The sequence below is a fragment of the Trachymyrmex septentrionalis genome, unplaced genomic scaffold, assembly GCF_001594115.1.
Source record: "Trachymyrmex septentrionalis isolate Tsep2-gDNA-1 unplaced genomic scaffold, Tsep1.0 scaffold213, whole genome shotgun sequence".
NCBI classification, from domain to species: domain Eukaryota; kingdom Metazoa; phylum Arthropoda; class Insecta; order Hymenoptera; family Formicidae; genus Trachymyrmex; species Trachymyrmex septentrionalis.
In genome coordinates, this window is record NW_017305321.1 from 620,409 (window position 1) to 643,164 (window position 22,756).

At 31.6% G+C, this 22,756-nt stretch overlaps 1 protein-coding gene across 1 annotated transcript in view; it reads left to right on the forward strand.

Annotated features, from left to right (window-relative positions):
* Positions 1-18,691, forward strand: part of LOC108748174 — a 34,221-nt gene extending 15,530 nt beyond the window's left edge. Inside the window, 2 exon segments of the mRNA XM_018486200.1 lie at positions 15,654-15,742; positions 17,991-18,691. Coding sequence (XP_018341702.1) covers positions 15,654-15,742; positions 17,991-18,123 — 222 coding nt within the window. The 3' untranslated portion in view covers positions 18,124-18,691.
* Positions 18,692-22,756: the final 4,065 nt, after the last annotated feature.

Consider the following 22,756-nt stretch of genomic DNA (forward strand, 5'->3'; position numbering starts at 1 on the left):
TTTAAATCCATTAATTTCCAATTAAATCATTTTCTTGAAAATATATTGAGAGAAAGAAATATACGGTTTATATTAATTTATAATATTATTAATAAATGTTATAATTTTTAACATTTCCTATGTAAATCGAAACGTGTTTTATGGCTTGATTAAATTTTAAAAGAGGAAAGGTACAATTGAAAGAAATATACAGAGCGTCCCATCGGAAAGGCGAAGTGAAAAGGCTGAATTTTGTTGCGGTAACTATTATAAATTGAGATCAAATATTTACGCGCAATGGTTTGCGTGCGGCAATGTAAGTAAATATTTTACGATTGACTTTAGATAGAGACTTTAGTGTTCGCGTATTTACAAAACGATTAACGACGATGGTGAATGGCACGTTCGGAGTATGGCGCCACGCCGCGTCGACAGGAAATTGTTGAATGAAAGGATTGGCTCCAGAATTAGCGGTAAAAAACTAATGTTGTCTGAGCGCACTTTTTCTGTCATTTGACTAACAAGCGGGAAATGCAAGAGATAGTCACAATTAATTACTTTCTATGAATAAAATCATTCAATGTATCTCTTAACAAAAATTCTTTCTTACGATTCTAATAATTTGCAGCTTCAATAATAATGCTGTTTTAATAATTACAACTCTGGTTTAAAGAGAGAAAGAGAAAGAGACAAAAAGAGCTTTGAAATAAAATAAAATTATACGAAAACGTCTCTCTGACATTATTAAAAAATTATCGCTCGAGGAAGTTTATTAAAAATATAAATTATAGAATATTTTAACTGTGGAAAATTTAAAATAGCAATAAGAGAAAAAAGCAAATGATAGATATAGAATAGAAATGGTAAATGAAATTTTGATCTTCAAGTTAATTTTGTTATTGTCTGCCTATGATTAACGGATAACACAACGACACGAAGTGCATTAGTCATTTCTATTTCTAGGTTTAAACGAGATAACGCTCTTTTTGGAATAGCGGCATTTGTATAACCTGACGGAAAGCAAATTGCACTCTGCACACAAAACGCTCGACGGGACGTGGCTAGCAATGTCATTTTATGACGATACGTTCGTGAGTTTCGTATGAATGGACCCTTGATGGTAGCGAGTTTCTACCTGTAACCTGAACACGTTTTAACTTTCACGCTCAACGATATGAAAGCTGCGAGAGGATATATCTCGTCGACGAGCGTGCGTGATATATTCTCTCGTCATGGTAAACTGTTTAAAGTATTTATTCTCGGTGTTCGCGCATATACGCGCAGGAAAAGGGTATATTTCATCTTCGTTTCAGAATTTATGCAATTTTAAATGCATTCGTGTGAGTAGAATGAACGGCGTGAAGTGTCAGTGATTTACAAAATACGTTAATTTAATTTTCCATATCACGCTTTTCCGAGCAACATTACAGGTTGAACTTTATACGAGAAACTTTGGAAAAATATTGTCAACGAATTGTATGTAATCAAAAAAAATTCATGGTAATATATTTATTTCGAATTCGATTCGGATTAACAATTAATGTTTTTTTTCTCTATGACTGAATTTTTATTTGACATTTTTATTTGACTCTAAAGGATACAGAGAAATACAATAAAATAAATTTATTAATAAAATAGATAAAGTAGAATACAACAAAAATATAATAATCAATTATAATAATTTTTAGAAATATATAGATATCACTTTTAAGTTCGTCTAATAATAATTAAATTTTCAGAAAACTAGCGCAATTTCTATTCTTTTTCGTGTAATTTTTTTTGAATCTACATAAAGCCGATCTCTTTAATCATTTTTTCAGTCAGACGCAGGCAAAGTGACTTTATTGAAACGAAAAAAACTCTTCTCCGGAGAACTAAACGTTTGGAGTGCAAACCACCTGACGCGGAGTATTATTGATTTATAGGTAAATTCGGTCGTTCTTATTGCGGTAATTGTAGAAATTCCAGTAGACTGAAAAGAAGTAGTTTTTAATACTAGCACGGTCGGCACGAGCATCGACTAAGAATATACATAACCGATTTAACGATGGCGATGTTCTTTCTGCAATCTACCATGTATCAAAGTTGTTCAGGGTTCACTTGTCCTTTGTTTACAAGTGCTTTACTCTAAACGTAATTTCTCTTCAAAATTTTTTTAATTAAATATCTCTACGATGTTTATCTTCGTAACTAATTTTCGAGTTAAAATCTTAAATTTTTCAGTGCGGGTAATGAAAAAATTTATATTCCGTGGTCATCACGTTTTAGAAAGTAAAATGAGATTAATCATAAAATGAACTTTACCAAGAAAAATTTCTAGAAAATGAACGAACCAGAAAATTCTGATCATTTCAACTAGAGTTATAGAGTAGATGTAAGATAATATTTAAAATTAATTTAAATTCAACATTAGAATTATAATAGCATTATGATAGATTTAACTAGAAAATTCTGACTTATCCATTTTCAATAAGAATTCCAATTAATGCAACAAGATTTTTCGGCATATAACATGACGTAATGCCGGGAAACAAAATATGACAAGAGTTTTTGGGATGAGACGAACATGAGAGTCGAAACTATCGAAATGCTTTCCCAAGAAAAACACATCGAAACATTGTTTCCATAAAGTAAACATGGAGTCTAGTTTGTCTTCTTGATCGAAAAGATACGGCAGCCTCTTAATAATAGAGGTCGGAGCAGTGAGAGCCAAGGCTTACGCGTATCGTGAAAAACGACGATACAGGCGCGTCTAGTTTATTTCTACGAAGATAAATATATATATATCCGAGAAATTCAATGGTTACACTTTTATTTTCACAAACAATAAAATAACAAACGTACGTCGATAATTAATAAAATAACGTTTTAATACGAAAGTTTTAATACGGTATAGAGAAATAAATTAATTGCTTTCATAATAATATTATTAATATTTCTTGTTTATATTTAGCACTCTGTAAATAAAATGATACAAAAATAACTTTAATAAATATAAGCGAGTTATTTTGTTATTAAAATACAAAAATTTATTTATTTAATTGTTGACATATACCAAATTTATTTTAAAATTAACATACAAATATCTCTCATTGAAAAGTGAGATTGTTTTTTTGCAAAAAGGCGCTTTTCGAATATGATAAACAACTCCAGATAAATCCTTGTTTATCGGTGCTAAAATAAAATAATAATCCGCAACTGGTGGTAATTATTACGGAAGTGTTTGAAATTGCGTGTTACCGTAGTTACGATGTGGTCAGGAAATTGGATAATTAAGTACGATTGAATATGCAGAAACCGTATTCCGTGACACTGTCAACCATTTCATAAATTGCGATGTGTTTAATTCCAGTTTAATTAATTAAACGTTACAAAACGTGAAGATATATAAATGTGATAAACGTTGAAAATATCTTCTAATAAGCTACATAGTGCAACAATATCTTAGACAAAGGCAGCGAATAACTCAGTTTTATTACACACCTCTTGAGAAGATTTCAATAGAATTTTTCATGTAATAACTCTGTGCATCGTCTCACATACAATGTATTATATTAAAAATATGATGCGGATATAATCGCTCCTTTACTTTAAAAGTGATACAACTACAAAAATATGTGATTTTCGAGTTATTACCATGAATGAGTTAAGTAAACATTACCCTATCAAATATCTAAACTTAATTTTATAAAGATCGTCGAAATCGTTGTAATTAAAAAACAATGGTTTTTAAGGGTTATAAAACGAAAATGACAAAAATAACGTTTAATCATATTAATGATACATTCTTTGTGACGATATTATTTGATTAATTGATAACTTTCTGTTAAATGAAAGTTGAAAAATAACTTTTCTCCTTTTCTAAACAAAAAATTAATTTAAGTTTTTTAGTTATGTCACATTTGAAGTGAACGAATGATACGAAGTTTGTAAAGATAATACATTTAACGTTTAATTTTTGAGAAACTCTGTTCTTTACTTAACTCGAATGTAAAGTAAAAATATAAAATGCAAGTATGATAAATAAAGCATTGAAAATGTCGAAAACAATTCGTTGCATAAAATGCTTCATAAAATGTATCATTTTTTTGTATGCATTTACATGGCAAAAATGCATTTTGTTCCTTTATTTATTTTCAAATCCCTATAGGTCCGACTACTCTGTGTTTACTTAAAAAGTCGTTAGTACGTCTAACAAAGTACCAACAGGTCCGATGAATTTGATCCAAAGGGTAAATTCAAGCTCGAAATTTTATTATAAAATCCGTAAAACTGTGTATCTAGAAGACAGAATATGGACACTATACTCAGCTTTATCTACACAACAGCTGTGTACGCCGTGTGTGTATTCAGTATGCCATATCCCTTGAGCGCTTAAAATTAGATCATCACAAGATTACAGCGAGAATAGTAATTTTCTCATACAACCTTTAGCGTTATCATTTCTATTGTATAGCAAAATTTATTTTATGTGTGACAGAAATAATTAACTCATATTTAATTAACTATTACAAAAAAATGTCTTGTTAATGTTTTGATAATTTATTTGCAATTAAAAACATGTGGATTTTTTTTATAATACACTCAGCACTGATAATTATCCAGCCTTGAGCATTGAAATGATATAATTTTTACATCAATTTCTTAAAGTTGTCATTAAAAAAAAAAGGACTGTTTCAGCTGTCGAAGGTTTTTTAAATTAAATTTATGAAAGAAATGAATCAATTTAATCTACGATGAATCAATTTAATGCACGATGATATTCTCGCAGCGGATTTTCAATCAAGTATCATGCATAAACTAATGTGTAAATGTCAACGAAACGATACATCATTTTAAGAAGGATATACGTGATGACAGTTCTACTATCAATAAGACGTGTACTCATTTCGCTGATATTCTCCATTAATATTTATCACAGAGTTATTTTATGACTAATTAAAAATACTGACTGAAATCCTATATTATTTTAAGGTAAAATACAATATTCGAAAGAGGCTAATTAAAAGAGATCAGAAACTCATCTCGTTCATTTTAACAAGTTTAATAACGTTTTTACTATTACATTTTAAATAAAATGTCGAAAAAATGTCGGAAAAGATTCTTTTCCGCTTTGATATAATTTTTTATTGAATTCATGCGTGCAGCAAAATTTTACAACGAATCCATCATCCATCGGACTTGCTCATCGTTCGCGCCGTGCAAAATTCTCAAAGAGACCTAAACCGCGGATAGACAACCACGATAACAATGGCAGCAATGGCAAGCGACAGGAAAAGGGACTTTCCTGAAACAAAGGTACCTTCACTCTCAGCAAAGCGAAAGGTTGTCGAAATTCCACCCCGTTGTGGAATTTTGCTGCCATGTGCGCGTGCATGAAATGCATTACAGTCCCATGTTAGCAAGTATATCTTTTTTAATCTCAACTTTTCGGAAAATTTTGCTACATGCATTTTTTCTTCTCTTTTTTTCTTTGAAATATTCAACGTATAAAAATAATATATTATACTCTTCATATAATTATCCCTTTAATCCCTTTGTTTTAAATAACGGAATATTATTATTTTAGCTTAGCACTCTCTCTGTGCATATTTTAACTGTTGCTTAAAATAATACCCTTCTAATGCAAATGTAAATATTATAAAAGATTTAAAATAACGAGATATACATCGAAAAGATCAAAAAGAGATCTTGAATTAGCTACGTAAATTTTTTGAAATAATATTTGCGGTTCTTAAGAGGAAAAACAGTGCTTGGTTGTCGGACGTGCACTGAATCTTCGAGTGTTTCTTAAGTTTATCTCTCTAAGTGGAGCACGAAGTCAAGCATTCTTAGGATTCACGTATCGTCGTATAAATCGTATATCGAACGAAAAATTACTTCCGTGTGAATATCGCAATGATGAGAGGTCGAATGTCAATATCCGAATTACGAAGTTCCAAAATGTCATCTTTTTGTCAGAACTATCTCGAGAAGTTCGAGACAGCATATGTATTATCGTTAGCATGTGACACAAATAAATTCTACTTTGTAATCTCGTTGATTTTAATCGGTATACCTATATCTTTGTATCCTTTAAGGACAAACGAATAAAAAGATGGAAGGGATAAACATAATACAGTTCCTATTAATTACAACTACGATTTTATTCAATTATTTCAGTCAGTTTTCCATTAAAGTCTGGCAAACTTTCAAGAAGAACTCTTGAAGAGACTTGAAGCATTGAATGTTCTAAGCGATTAGAATCGAATAATTTGTCTTCGTTTCGACAAAAAGATACTATTTTTATCCACATTTCAAGTAACAAATTTAAAAAGTTTCATATATGTTTTGTTATATTATTTATAATTTTAATCTGGATTTATAAAGATTAATTAATTTTAATTGTAATATAAATTGCTTCACGATTAACTCGATGGGCTAGAAACTTTATTGCACAGTTTAATTAAATATTAAAAATGTGCGGTCGTTAACTCGAACGAATATAATACTTAATGGAAACGGTGATTCACATCCAGGATACATACATACTAGACATAGAACACATCTTTGAGTTTTTTTTGCGTAATCATGAATGCCTTGGTGGAGATGACTCAGGAAGTTCTTTCTTATTTCACATGAGAAAAGAGCGAAAACGATGAAAATGATATCTCTAAATGATCGCTCTAGATGAAATAACTCCTTCACTCTATATTGATATTTATTAATTCAGATGGTAGCTTTTTTTTTTGGAAAAGTTGATCTATTATTTACAAAAATTGCTACCGCTAGCTATTTCAATTTTGTAGATCGTAGATATAACCATATAGACACATGAAACGTAATACACATATATTTGAAGGATTTTATTATTAAAGCGTTAGGGTTGCAACCCGGGAAAAAATTCTCAATATCACGCATTCGAAACGCAATCGTGTAATATGTTTAACTTCACGGAGCGTGGAGTAAATCCGTTAAATTCTAACCACGGTTTAGGGGCGTCAAAGAGGGACATGTGTACCTCTCAAACTTAAGCTCATGTTGCAAGATATAAATTTTTAAACAGTTCACGTTCCCTCGAAAATCCGGGTAACACCGCAAATCCTACGTATCTAAATTCCGCGTGTTAGCGTCAAGGAAAAAATACGAATATATATCACAGTCAAGATTTCATCAACGATGATAATCCCATAAAATCGAGATAAGCTAGAGATGCGACCGGAATGAGATATCGTTAGAAAACGCTTCTCTCATTTTTTTTCTAGTCGCATGAGATGACGTCTCCGATCGGGCAAATATTCTCATAAGAGCAATCATGCATTACCCGTTCGCATGGTCGCGCATTGACTATCTAGCCGCTCGTAAAACTGTGATAAACTCGTTATTGGAGGAGCCTCCAGAAAGGCAGATTCATCTCGTCTGGTCTCACGTCCATTCTTATAACCGCGATATACTTGCGTCGGGAATTTAATTTTCCTGATATGACGTACGTGATACAACGTATCATTTATTTATCGCGATAACACAGATATTCGTGTACAGAGATTCGTAAAATTTTGTCTTTAATCCAAGTGTTCTAATAATATAATAGAATCTAAAGTCAGTTTTAAGAAAATTTATGTACTTAAAAAATTGTCCGTTTTTATATAAATTAATTAATAAATCTTTAAATCTATTGATCGTCGTTACAAAGCCAAGAATGTGTCAAAGCATCGTGTATATTCATTCATCGCTGTTCCGCGAGAGCGGTTTATGCTAATGGAATTCGTTACCCAGCTGTTGCTGTTGAACTTCTCATACACAAAGGAAGTCAATATGGTAACAATCGACAATAACAACTCGCAAACATTTAATATAATTATAATTTTATCAGGTCGTAAATTTAAACATTTGTTGGACTCGACTGGTTTAAATCTTTAAAATATAACGAAATTAATTTTGCGCAAATTATTGAAGTTTTGCACAAATATACAGAAATGCATTATATGTTTTGCAAATGTATTATATGTTTTGCAAATGTATAGCCAATATTACTTATTAACAATTAGTCCGAACGATTGGTTCATTAAGTCAATTTATATTTAGCTTCGTATTAAACTATATTGCTACGTAATAATTATTTTTATGATTCGAAATATTAATACAAATTGCAGTATTAATATGAAATATTACAAAGTATTAATACGAATTGAACAGGATGTAATAATCCAACATTTCTGCGAATTGTTTTCTATATGCGGAAAGCCATGGCCAGCCTGAATCGATTTGCCAATTGAGTTTACCACCGAACCATATATTTATTGCTCGAAACCTACTTATTCTCCTTACCCTGGGAATTATCACGTTTGTTCGTAGTGACGAAATTTCCTGACATTTCATTTTTCATTTTTCTACTTGTGAGAAATGTGAGAGTAAGCCCCAGATATAAGTAAAGGGCATTAAAATCATTTTTTATTATTTCAAATAATTATTTTATGTTTTATTGAAATTGCAAATTATTTCATAATATAATTATAATAAATTTGGAATTAGCGTTGTACTACGTGCGCGATAAATTTCGATATTATTAAATCCTACCATATTTAATTATTAATTTGTATACATATTTCGGCTAATTTTTTAACCGAAACATGTACATTTATTTTACAATATTAAGATTAAAACAAAACCGCTTATACGAGCTCGTATGAACGAATCAACTAAATACGAGAAGCACCTATTATGACTAAAATTAGATGTTGGAATAATACATTTATAGGTATTTAAACAAATTTTACCTTAGAAATAATCACGCGCCAATTATTTTCGGACTTATAACACAATCAAACAGAAATAATAATCTCAAATTAATTCTCATTAAATTAGATCATTGATTTGATGTTATTAGTATCTTAAAACTTATAAAGAACTTATTGCGAAAAAAATATTTCATAACTTTTTAGCATATAAAAATAATGAAAGCATGAAATTTCTGTAAGGCTCACATGTTTTACATGTAAATAAGAAGAAAAGCAATTATCCCGAAATATTGTATGTAAGAATAAATTATCTCGAAGAACGTTCCAAAATATTATTCTTTGACACAAGCTGGTCAAACAGAAATCGTATTGGTTCACGTTAATGTTCTTATAGCTCAATTTTTGCGAGATTAACCGTGTTCGCCTATGACGACAGGCTTTCATGTTTTACGTCATTCCATTGTCTTGTAAATCGCGTTTATGTTTTATTTTCTATTCCAGTACAGGCGAGTACAGGGTAAATGCACCGCGTATACGATATACCATCGCGATAATTATAGAATGCATTTAAATGTATCTACAATGTCGGCAAAGTTGCAACAACGGACAATGTATTGCAGAATCGGTCTCGGTTGCATTAGTTGCCACTTTATCGCGCATATGGAAGCATTTTATGAAAAAGAATAACTGTCAGGCACATCAGTGAAAGTTTCCATCTCAAAGTTGCTAATACCCCTACGAGTTTTTCCGTAGTCTTAGCCTTAAATGAAATAGAAGTGACATTAAGTGACATTATGAATAATATAAAAGAAATTTAGGTTTCGTAAATATATGATAAATTTTATCCTTTTTTTCTAAATTATTTTTTATAATATCTAATAAAGAAATTATAATAAATAATTGTATATCTTGTATATCACGTATCTATGAAATATTAGTATAAATTAAAAGTTAGTAAAAGTTACAAATAAATGAAGTAAATAGAAATATATAATTTACATATAATTCCGAAAAATCTAAAAAAATATAATATAAAATAATATAATAAAATATTATAATTTAATTTGCAGACACGAAATATTTAGACGATAAAAAATAAAAATGTGAATTATAAAAAACTTTATTCTATTATTTATACACTGAGAAAAAAATAGTCCAAATTTAAATAAATATTTATTCGAATACTGCCAATTAAACATTTATTTACAATAAATAAATATTTACTTAATAAAATGAAGTGATTGTTAAACCAAATTAATGTTTTTTGTACCAACTAAATATATTTTTATATTTAATAAATATTTAGTTGATACTATTCAAATAAATATTTATTGAAATTTAGGATATATATTTTTTTCTCAGTGTAATTAAACTAAACATACAAGATTCCGAAATAGCTACGCGTTTTTTCACATCCTCAGCTGAAACCGTTCGATTTCCATATAGCTCGGAATAGCGTTTATGATAAGCGATCAGTATTCATTCGAATTTAATCATGCGTGGTCTTTATCATCATACGTGCGTTGATTTTGTCATTCGCCATGATATCACGCCTTATTATACGAGTACTAAAGAGAGAATCGTTTATTAACCACTGATATTGACGACATTGTTCGGAAACTAAATCGCTACTGCGATTGAATCGATCTAGGAAGTGAATAATACTCTTTGGCCGCGTTAAAGCCGTGTGTACAATTCATTCATGCTATTGTGGAACATATTTATCCACTATGGAAGAATGAATATTTAATAACAAAATGGACGCGAAGCAACAAATTAAAAAGAGAAGCTGAATTATGTTATAATTACGCATATCATGGAATCGAAATCTGTTATTATTTTGTTATTTCAGAAATCATATTTCTCTTGTCTTCTGTATTGCGATAAGACTACCATTTTCAATTTTACCGCAACAATACTGGGAGGTATCGTTATGTATAAAGAAAAAAATCGATAAGGAGAAAAAATATAAAAAGAATGACCGATTGAATTTTTGCTAAGAAATAGAATTAAATACATTGAAAAAAGTTTATTAAATCTTAATACATATTTTTTTAGTACTAATTAAATGTTTACTTCCAGTAAATAAGTATTTACTCAAAATAAAAAATGATAGTTAAGTCAAATTAATAGTTCTTATGTCAAATAAATATATATGTTTACATTTAATAAATATTTAGAATTATTCAAACATGTTTTTTTTAATTTACTTTTTTTCAGTGTATCGATGATAATTTTTTTCAAAAATTAGTATGAGAAGATATTTTCTTGTGGCCGAATAATTTTATGATATTTGTACATCATGAGATTGATTCGGTTTATTCCTAATAGCGAGCAAATACTTTTTTGGCAAAGTGAAATCACTTTATTTTGTAGACAGACGAAAATTAGAGCATTTAAGGACGCGCAGGTAGAAAAAAAAACCGGTCGGGATCGCAAGACTAAACGATCAACATAAGTAAAGTTTCTGGATCGAAACTCCATTATCGCGTTATTAGATTCACCGCGGTTACGACGGCACTACCGGGGACAATTATCGGGAACGTGTTTTCAAGAAAAATAATTTTTACGTCGAGAACTAACGATGTTAACCGCGTGGTATATTTAACATACTCTTGTGTTGCCGCGTTGCTTTTCTTTTTAAATATGATTTGATTTATATCGCCCACCTCGTTCGACGCACGGTTACGCTAAGTATCGGGGACGATAAATTCGATGAAATTGCGTAGATTTATGGCTTGCGGCTTCTCTCGAAGTGTAGTATAGTAAAGCGTCGGCGCCAGAGTCGTCTAATCCGCATTAATGGCAACCAAGGAAAATTAAACGCGAACTTTAAGCGTTCTCGGAACGTTAACTCTATACAGTGCGTCTTTCTGTTTTCTGTTTGCCTTCAATGCTATGCGTATGGAATTATAGCGCGGAAACGATCCATTTAGTGGACATTACGAGCAGAGAAATGTCTTGGGAAACTATAACTTGAAAAATATGGAGATTTATTTTGTTTTTGGATCATCATGTAAATTAACAAGAGCAGTGCTTTTAAAATTTCGGTCATAATGCAAATTAACAAGAGCAGTGCTTTTAAAATTTCAGTCATAATGCAAATTAAAAAGAATAGTGCTTTATAGAGTACTGTTCTCATGTACATATTATATATATGTGTGTACGTATGGATACAATTTGTAAAAAAAGGCGAATTTAAAAAAATACGACCATTCAACAAATTTGTAATAAACACTTTGTACAGAATAATAACGAAACAGCGATTTTCGCACATAATTGTATGTTTAATATAAAAACTCTCATATTTATGCCGTGAAAGAGAAATAACGTTCTACGACACAGAGTATAAACGCATCATCTTTCACAGACGAAAATAAATACACGGATATGGAATATCAGCCTATGGCCATCAATTACTGCGAATCGCGTATCCAATTATCTACCTACAAGATACCTATTCAAAGCGAGTTGTAGTTATACCGCAATAAAATGCTGATTGAATAAACGTCAAAAAGAAAGAGAGAAAAAAACGTTGCGAAATTTGTAGACATAAAGAGAATAAAAAGTAAATAAAATGAGAACTTCGACTACAGCTTGAGTTTCTAAATGTTACTCTGTTTGGAAGACATATATTGCGTAAATCTGTTACATCAATATTATTTATAGTCTGGAAATAAAAAATAACAATCTAGTTAAGTTGTTATCTTTTATCTTAAAATTCCATCGTAATTATCTCACTTAAGATTCTCATTAATGCATGTTACGACGATATCATTAATGCAGCAGTATGGAATATTACACTATATAGTTTATACAGTAAAAAACTACTTCGAAGCTGATTAGATGTTTCTTACAGATTCTTGAATGCTAAAAACGATACCGCAAGTTCCAACACGTCAGAGAGGTTTTCTATAATTCAAATTTAATTTCCAAAAATAACTTTTTTAACGATATTTGACATTTTTTTGTAAAGAAGATAACCATTATTTTGAAATTTCGATTAAAAATCATGAATGTATTTTGTTCATTCCTTAGAAAATACATTTTCTTTTATTTCAGTATCTTACTCTTTAGCTATGTGGATTTAAATGCGGTGTTTTTTAAGATAACAAATTTTCCGTTTATGACGTTATATACAATTTTCAATTTGTTGCTCGATACACAGATACTGATTGTGCGATTTTTTGTTAAATGCGAAGAAAAGGTCTGTATACGAGTTCTTTATAACTGAACGTCCTTCATGACAGTAAGATATTGAAATTTAAAAAAATACATTTTATAAGGTAACAATACGTGACTTCTGATCAGAATTAAAAGATAACAATCCTTTTTACAAAAAAAATGTCAAATAATGTAAAAAAACTATTTTAGCGTATTAAATCTCGATTACTGCGGAAACCTAACATGCTAGTAAAATTTAACTTGCAGCATCGCTTTTATCCAAAAATCTACAAACAACGCCTTGTCTAGTTCAAAGTAATTGAAAAATATTTTTTGTAAACCTAGTGTTATAGACATTATCATTGGGCTAAAGATCGTTATACCTATGATAGTTCTAAATTATATCCTCTGCTTATATGGATACGCTACTAACTCTGCAGAACGAGAAAGCTACCTTTACCCCATATATATTATCGTCGGATGACAGGACGTTCTTCCTGGGTCGCGAGTTGAATAGTTTGTTAGCCGAGAACACGCTAACTTTTCTCCATATTCTGGAGCGACCATTGTTTCATCTTTCGCCTTCACACAACTACTCCTACAATCTCTCATCTCCTTTACTTGGCGTTTCATTTAACAACGAACTTTCCGCACCTTGACAGATACTTGAAAAGATACGGACCGCCTACGGTGATTTCAATATTCGCATTGCTCAACTACGATAAATATAGGTAAATCGATGATCGTTTAACTAACGGCCACTTTTCGCGTTTATCGCGATATGATAAGAGTACAATGTTTTGAGAAAATTTCTGAGAATATTACTTTCGAAAATATACGAGCGAATTACCATCTTTTCAGTAGACACTGTCTTTCTTATCTTGTGACAATCTTTTCTTAATCTTACAGTTTATATCTGGCGATATGAGATCAGCAAAGTCACGTTGTGAAAGAAGTTATTCTAAACTAACAAAATAAAACTTAGTAGGCGGTAAACACAAATACTTCGATAAAATATTTAAAATTTTTCCACGGAAAGAATACAGAATGTCACAAATTCCTTATTCTAAAAAAAATTCCATAGCTTTTCTCTGATGCTTTGAATTTTTTTGTATTTTCTAATTTGGAAACCATAAAATATTTTGTTAAGAAAGCAATTTAACATAACAATGTAAATATTAATATTGCTGCTTGCATTTAATTGTTAAGTTGATAATATTTCAAAACTACGTACTCTCTAAATCTGAATGTCTGGATAATCACTGATATCAGTGCCAAGTATGCCACTGGTAATCAGTGAATTAAATGTGAGATCTCTAACTTAGCTAATCTTATTATGTGATCTAACTAGCCTTGTTTTAGTGCTTAAATTTAATGAATATAAAAAATTGAAATTAACGTGCAAATATCAGTATTTTAGTTATATAATGCTCAAACATTCTTCCTTTTTTTAATTGAACTTCACTGATCATTAGTGTCACTGGATAATTAGTGACTATCTACTGATTCAGATTTAGAGAGTAGAGATGTGATATATGTATATTAAACTTCTTTAAAGCCGAGAATTTTTATTTTTCAGAAATAATTTTTGCAAAATTCCTTGATTTTTCTTTGATGTGTCTGACTGTTTTCAATTTCCCTGACATTTCCCTGATTTTAAATTTTGTGGCAATCCTAGAATGATTCTGCCGAAGTATTATTATTTAAAAATTTTGCTAGACACACATCTAAAAATAATTTTATTGGATTATTAAAATCATTATGTAGGATATTTAAGCATAATGAACAATATTGATAAAAGTTTCAACATTCTATACTGATGGGAAAAAAAGTCCGACTGCATTAATTTGAATTTTAATTGAAAATGGACAAATCAGAATTTTGTTGAATGATTTGTTCATTTTCAATTAAAAATTTTTCAGGTCTGTAGCTAAATTTCCAGATATTATACTTCAGCAAAATCGTTCTTTCTATGTCTTTCTTATTTATTTTCTATCTTACTTGTTTCCAATTCTATCTTAGCAGAATATTTAAAAATATTGTATACAATTCCTGCTATTCTATCAATTGCTGATAAAATTACGGCTTTGAATGAAAGTTTCAAACATGTTTTTCTCGAAAACAGTAATTTACTCTTACAATACTTAGGTACTTTTTTCTACCTACCGTCACAATCATTGTTGCATATTTAAACAAGTTTCATACTCGAGTTGAATTTTGCTTTAAATTAGAATTCCACGAAAATGAAATCTCGCGAATGTTTCAAGACAGTTAGTTCCAAATCCGTTGCAGTAGTAGAGTTGTTCGCAATCAGGAACGTTTCTCTACCAGGATTTGCTGGTCTTTAAGCAGACGCGCATGATAAAGTATATATAGACATATTTTCCATTAAACGATGGTGAAGACAGTAAACTAAGTAGAACAATGGGACGAGGAATATCGCAGGATTACGTATTACAAAAGGAATACATGTGAGTACGTCGCTTTGTATTCACGCATCTTAATCTCATTTATTGCCAAATTTACCATTTAATGTAACCGCCTGAAATGCCAAGCGTTATTATGTAATGCAGGAATTCGGATCTCCAGACGACATCTGAATATTTACATTCCTACTTATATAAAAGCATATTATGATTCTCATCTTATTATATGGAGTGCCTAGATTGTTTTAGCTATAAAAAGCCGCGTGTACCTGATTCCTATTCTGATCTTATTTACGATTTACTAACTCTTGATTTATAAATGTACAATCAGTTATTATAATATAATTATATAATTAATTTGTTTTAGATGCAGCCCAAGATGACTGCTTTGTGCACGCTACTGATGTTCGTAGTCGTCGTCGCAGTTTCGAGTCTCACAGCCGATGCAATACCGCGGTAGGTAACGTAACTCTTTCTATCTTTGATCGGGAAGACGAGAGAGACAAAAGTTATTAGAATATTATAAAAATAATTAAATCCTGTGTGTGCCGAGTCATATATAATAAAACGCCCGTGAATTTTCTCTCTCTAAAAAAAAGTCATATATAGTGTATAAAAAACTTTAAGATTATCGCTTGAACGCTATCAGTAAATATTTAGCTACGTGCTATAATTAATCAAGTTATATTCAACAATAAGTAGACGCCCGAAATTAATTTTTAAATATACTCAACTTCGAATCAATGCAAATTGAAATTTCCCCGAGTGCTTATTTACAATTAAATGAATATATTGAACGAGAAGCAGAAGTGCATCTGCTCGAACAGTTTAACCTAGTTCCTATTTGACACGCCAGCCGATTGAAAGGAATCCTGGTAACTGAAATGACTCGTCGAACGACGTTTTAGACAATCGCGAAGAATAATTCCGAGTTGCAGGCGTATCTATTAACGCCGTCCCTGAATTATATTTGACAACTATATTTTTACCTCTCTCACATCATTCATTTCAGTTTCCAGAGTCTCTTTCTCGTGAGAGAAGAATAGATTTTATAGAGGTCGTAAGTTTTGGCGATTCTTATCGATTTCCCAGTTAAATTACATTTTCAACATCCATTTCTTATCTCGTGTAATTCGATGTTTATTATTGTGTGCACAGTTTTCACGATTAATCGATCAATTCCTCAATCAATTCCTATTTTACACTACGCACGCAGCCATGAAAGTTATTGGGATCAGCAGGATGACATAGACCGAGACGAGTTTCTAGAGATACTCTCTCGTCTTAGTCGCATCAACCGCCCTGAGATGGAAAAGTAAGATAATGTTATACAATGATATCTTAACGTTATGCATAATTCATGTTACTGTCCCTGCCCAAACTTGAAACGTAAAACGTCTTTTAAACATCATATCTTATATCATAATTTTAAACAGGCGTAATGTCAGATTAATAGTTAATACATATAGGATGTTAATTTTGTTAATATTGAGTTAAAATAAAAATTCGTAGCACTTCAAAATTCAAGCGCCTAAAACTTTGTTAAAAATGAATAAAATTTAACTGTCAAAAACAGTTCTAAAGCTTAAAGTCTTTACGAAAAGTCTCTATGGCTGAGCGCTCGCTATTAGTGTATTCTTCTAAATCATCCAATCAAACTTTTTAATCTAGAAAAATACGTCAATAGCAGCGAATATGTTGAGTGCTGAACACAGCACTTAAGCCTTCTAACTTCCTGTTTGTGTGTAGTAATTTTTACATACAGAAAACTACTAACTGAATAAAAGAAAATTTTCTCCCCACTTTGTGGATCTCAAGTGCCCAAAAAAAACTTGTAAAAGTAATAATCGAACCTCCTTAAGTTTATTATTATTTTTTGTTATTGCCGCAGATTTAATAAAAGAAGCATTTTGACTTTGTTTATAACTCCGTTAAAAATCATCGTATCGTAGTCCAAAGAATAGATTCTTAAAACTGAAACTTTGATCTATTGAATGATATAATTGCCAAATTTTTTTAAACACATAGGCATAATGTGAATAAAGTAGCGCTACGAATTTTTGTTTCAACTCTATATATTGTTTATAGATGTATATATTTTTTTATAAAATTATGCCTATATTTACTATGACTATGTTTGCTGCTCTAGTCAGTAATATTTTAGATAATTGATTTTCAAGAAAACTTATTAAAAAATTCGTTAAGAATTAAAAGTTTTAAATTAATAAAAGTTGAATCTCAAATTAAACTGCGGTGCAATAAAAAGCACTTCATTATAGGAAATTTGGAACTTGTCAAGGAACATTCTATATTCGGAATATCATTTTTCCTTTGATACTTCTTCCGTACCGCAATGTCTCTTTTATTTGTCTTTAATTCCATCGGATATAAATGGAGCCACTTATTTTAGGAAAGGCTTTATTTTAAAAATGTCGATAATGGATTTTCACTGTACGTGTCTTTTTTTACATCGGCATACATTCATATATAGAAGAGACTTCGTTTCAATCAATTGATATAAGAGTGGCGAGATAGAATCGGAGATGTCTAGCTCTTATTATACGTATTACACGTGGGGATGTGCTATTCGAATGCTTTATACGATTCTAGAGTTTTGCGAACTCGTGTTTGTCGGAGCAAGACCCTTTCCAAGATAGTCGATTCAAATAACAGTGTGATAAACATTCAATCGGTATGTCCGCAGCAGCAAACGAGGATTGGATCTGGGTCTCAATCGTGGCTACAGCGGTTCTCAGGCGGCGAAACACATGATGGGACTCGCGGCAGCGAACTACGCCGGCGGCCCCGGACGAAGGCGTCGCTCGGAACAAGCGTAGATCGCAGACACGATCACTGATGCAGAGAGATTACTATACAACTCGTAATAACGTCATTCCCGACTCGATCCTTCCACTTTATCTCTACCTCGAGCTTGAACCACTGATCTCAGAATCGTCCGTTGCCAGTGGCGTAACTATTATAAATGCACTCGAGCGATGAATTACTTCTCTTCTCTCAAATAAATCTGTAGAGTGTGTATAGACGTACATTCCCTCCGAAGCACAAAAATAGCATAAGTTCCTTAATTAAAAATTATAGATACGATTATAGATACAACTATAGTTAATCGGTGTTGATAAATTCCAATGATCTATTTTACATTTCACCATTTAATCCTCGCACACTTACAGCTTTTGCACACTCCTAGTTGCACCACTGGCAGTTTGCAACTGCATTGTTAAATCGCTCTTTATTTTGTTTGTGTAGAAGCGAATATAATTGCTGCGAGCGGAAATGCTTTTATTTAAAATAAATTTCAAATAGATATATCTATATATTTATAATGGACACAAATATGGACACGTTAAATGGACTTCGTTTATTTGCTCTATATCAGTTTGATAGAACACAATTCAAACTTTATTTAAGAAATAATTAATAATAAATGCCGAAGTTTTTCTAAAAATTTTATAGACTAATTCAGGTTAGACTTAGAGTTTCCATTCACTCGTTGATTTTTTTTCTTTTTATTAACATCCAGATCTCTTAAAACAATTTTATAACCTAATTTTGTACGGTGGATACGCTCGACTTTTACGATTAAATGTTTCTTTCCTCCTTTCAACAAATAAAGAAAAAAAAATTCGCAAGTACCGTAAAGATATTCTCGTCAGATATCGCTATTGCATTTTATTCTTTCGCTATATTTATTGTTATGCATGAGCCGCGTATGAATTAGCAACTTTATTGCTGTCGTGAAATAAACGAAGTAAATAGACATAGTATTTCGCTGATTCAACAAGAGGACTCCTTCGAGTCGCGCCTCCGCGAATCGATGACGCTCCACATCCGGGCTACATTTATTTTAGATATTACTATCTGCAATTGAAATCGTATACCGCGACGAGTTCCTCCCCCAGAACAAGCACTGCGTGCGAGAAAGAATTTTTCCTTAATCCTTTACGCGCGTGGAATAATTTTTCTCCCGCAGCTTCTGAACGCTCGCTTCGTTAAACTTTCATACGAAACGACATATTGTACGATTTCCTCGCACTCTTTCCTCGTCTCTCGATCTCCTTCCTTCTCCGATATTCTAATATCTCTCTTGTAAAAAAAAAAAAGATTCGTCGTACTTACTATAATAATCATAATCGATGTTGCGTTCATTAGATCAGGCGTTCTCAAATTTCGTTTGCGCCGGCGACAAAGCAAATACGCGAATTGTGTGCGAATTTCTCATCAGCAAATCCGATTTCGTCGATCAGCTAGAGTTACGTAAAAAACTTCGCGAACGTGGCTTCGGACGATCGTAATTTTTTATTTTATGCGTATCGAGCGTTTTACAGCACTTCGACGTGTCGCGCGAAACGATTTGAGGACCCTGCTACTTAGGTCACTTTGTTTTACTAGCTCCAACGTCTATCTACATCTTATGTAACACGCAACGTGCACCGGATGCACATGCGCTTGCATAAAATATAAACGTTTAAAAATGCGACGTAGAGGTAGTAAAACTTCGTTCCTCTTTCATGTTATAGACTTAGAATTAGTCCGTAGATCAGGGGTGCGCAAAAAAATGTCCGATTTATTTTAAAATAAAAAAAAAAGGAAGAAAAAGCAGCTCGATGCCCTTTTCGATATTTCGACATACTATTGTATTACAAATCGTGTCGAGGAAACAAATGTCGAACGTTGTGTATGACTTTCCGAATTCGATTATATGTAATCTGGCTGAAGTTAATCAAATTTCCAATAAATTACTTGAAATAGTAAAACTTTTTTCAGCCAGAGATGATTGATCGATCAACATCGAATCGATGCTGATCCAACATCGATCGACCATTCATTTCTAGCTGGATTTATTTTTGTAGCAAGCGTTTTTCAATAATACATTAACAGATTTTTACAAACGCTACGAACGATTTAATTATAACGAAATTTAACTTTTTATTTAAACTAAACGGTATCTATTCTGACATTTAGCTTGTGCATTCCTGTCAACAGGTGGTAACCAAAGTGCACAGTAAATATCGATAACGGTTCACGTTAATAGCATTCGATGATAACACATGATATAATTGAGAAGACTTGTGGAGTCAAGTAAATTACACGAGGCTGTCAGATTGTACTTCTTTAACAATATAAAATTATATTAACAATAGAACAATGTTCGATATAGAGATAATTATGATTACTCCAAGATTTTAGATTACTTTTCGATTGAAAAAGTATTAACATGCGTCATTAAAATAATGTACAAGATAATGTTAATTAAACGACTATTAATTAATAGTTACAAAAAAATGGATCCTAGTATTATTATAAATATATGATAACGTTTGTCGTATTTTTACGATTATTTTGCAACATAACTTCTGTTGCTTCAATACGTGACGTATATCATTTATTTTGATAGACGTACGAGTATGCGGATCTCGTTTCGCGGATAAATTACCTACTATTTCAGAAATAAATGTGTGCCCTGCACGGACGAAGCGATTTGTTCGCTTAATCGCGAAATCCTGTTGTTTGGTTATCACCGAAACCCAAAACGAAGTGCGTGAAGTCGACCTGCGTTATTTCTGTGTATCATAAAAAAAATTTATTGCGCCTCTAGTAAAAACTGATCGTAAATAAAAGTTACTTTAACCCAGCCATGCGCGCATATTTATTTCGACAACATATTCCGTATATTCTTTGTGCCCAATGCTAAATATAGCTTGTTTCTCTTTATCACTAAATTTTTAAGTGGGAGACACACGATACGGAGAAGCCACATATTCCTCTAGTATATTGTAAATTATCGACAGTGAAATAGCAGTTTTTCAGTACAAAAAAACGTAACCGTTCTGTTTTTGACTGTTTAAAAATTATATATGAGAAATATATAATAATTTGACAATATTTTGAGTATTTTTTAATAAAACGCGTTGAAAGTTTTTTTACTACGTGCTCTCAAAAGTAACAATATCAATTTTCAAGCTCAAAATTGCTAAGCAATAAAGATAACAGAGGAATCAAATATGATAGGTCTCAAATAATTAGGTCACAAAATAAAAAACTAGTTTCAAGAATATTAATACTTTTTAACAAATAGACAATATAGGTTTTGATTTAACTAACAAATGACTTGACAAAATAAAAAATATATATATGTATCATTCTGAAACTACGCATTCATTTTCGAAGAATATTTCAATAAAAAACACGCGGTTATCTTATTGCCCTTATAAAACCATTAATAATGTTGTAACTATCAAACATTTATCAACACCTTACTATCAATAAGAGATAAAAGATCACTAACAGACCACTAAAACCGTTAACGATATCGCTTGATCAACTTCAAACATCACACAGTCATCGAATGAAGTCACTTTATAACGAAAAGAAAACAACACATCGCTCCATAATCGAGAGGCAACTGATGCGCAACTGAAAGTCAGATGCGCATTTATATGGAATTTACGTAAGTATGACACACGAATACACGCGCACATGTATATATAAGCCGTCACGGTCGATCTTTCAGCCGTGTACAGCAGGAGGATGAGTGTACTGCAAAGAACAGAAACGTGAAGTGAACCCGTCGGCTCTTATCCGCGGACGATTCTGTGATTCGCAGCAACAATAATAACAGAGTGTGTGTTATCGGATTCGCGTCCGACTGTTGCACGTTTCAGATTGCAAATTACGAGTACGTGCAATTTCGTTCGGCATTCACGCACGTCACGCATCTCGCATCTCCCTCCGCGCGCTTCACGAAGAACGTCAAGAGGATACCGCACGACGTGCTGTAGCGGTCGCAGTGCCGTATCGACCACGGTAGTTTTTAGTGCTGACGTTAGTCGAACGACGTCGTGTACGAGCAGAGGTAAACTTGCCATGACATGACAGATAATAAAGAAGTCTGCGATAAGCGCACCGGTATTCTTTATCTGATAGAGAAACAAGTGTTTTTCTAATAAATACTATACAGAGAAACTGTCTGACGTAATTGAATTCGATGAATCATTTGTTTACAAAACTGGATAAGCCCGTGATCTTTTACGAAAATAAGTAAAGCTATCTTTGGCTTACTAGCTTCTTTGATTTAAACGTGGGAGTCTCATTTTTTTTTCAATATTTGTCACACAATAAAAAGGGAAAAGAATTTTCTAATTGCATTTTTAAGAAATACATAATTTTATAATTTAGATTCTAGTAATCAGTTTCAAACATGGGTATCGAACTTTAAAAATGTGAAAAGATTATCATATTTTTATTTCTTCCTACACGGAGAAAAATGATTTTGCTATGAACGCAGAAGGATTGCAAAATTTAATTGCCAAATTTGTGTGCTGTTTATAGCAAAGAAATTTGCATTTTGGCAAATATTTTGCATTCGTTGCAAATAATTTTTGTAACGAGTATAAAAAAGAATAAATATTTGTAAGACCTACAAAAATAATTTGCGATCTCTACATTTGC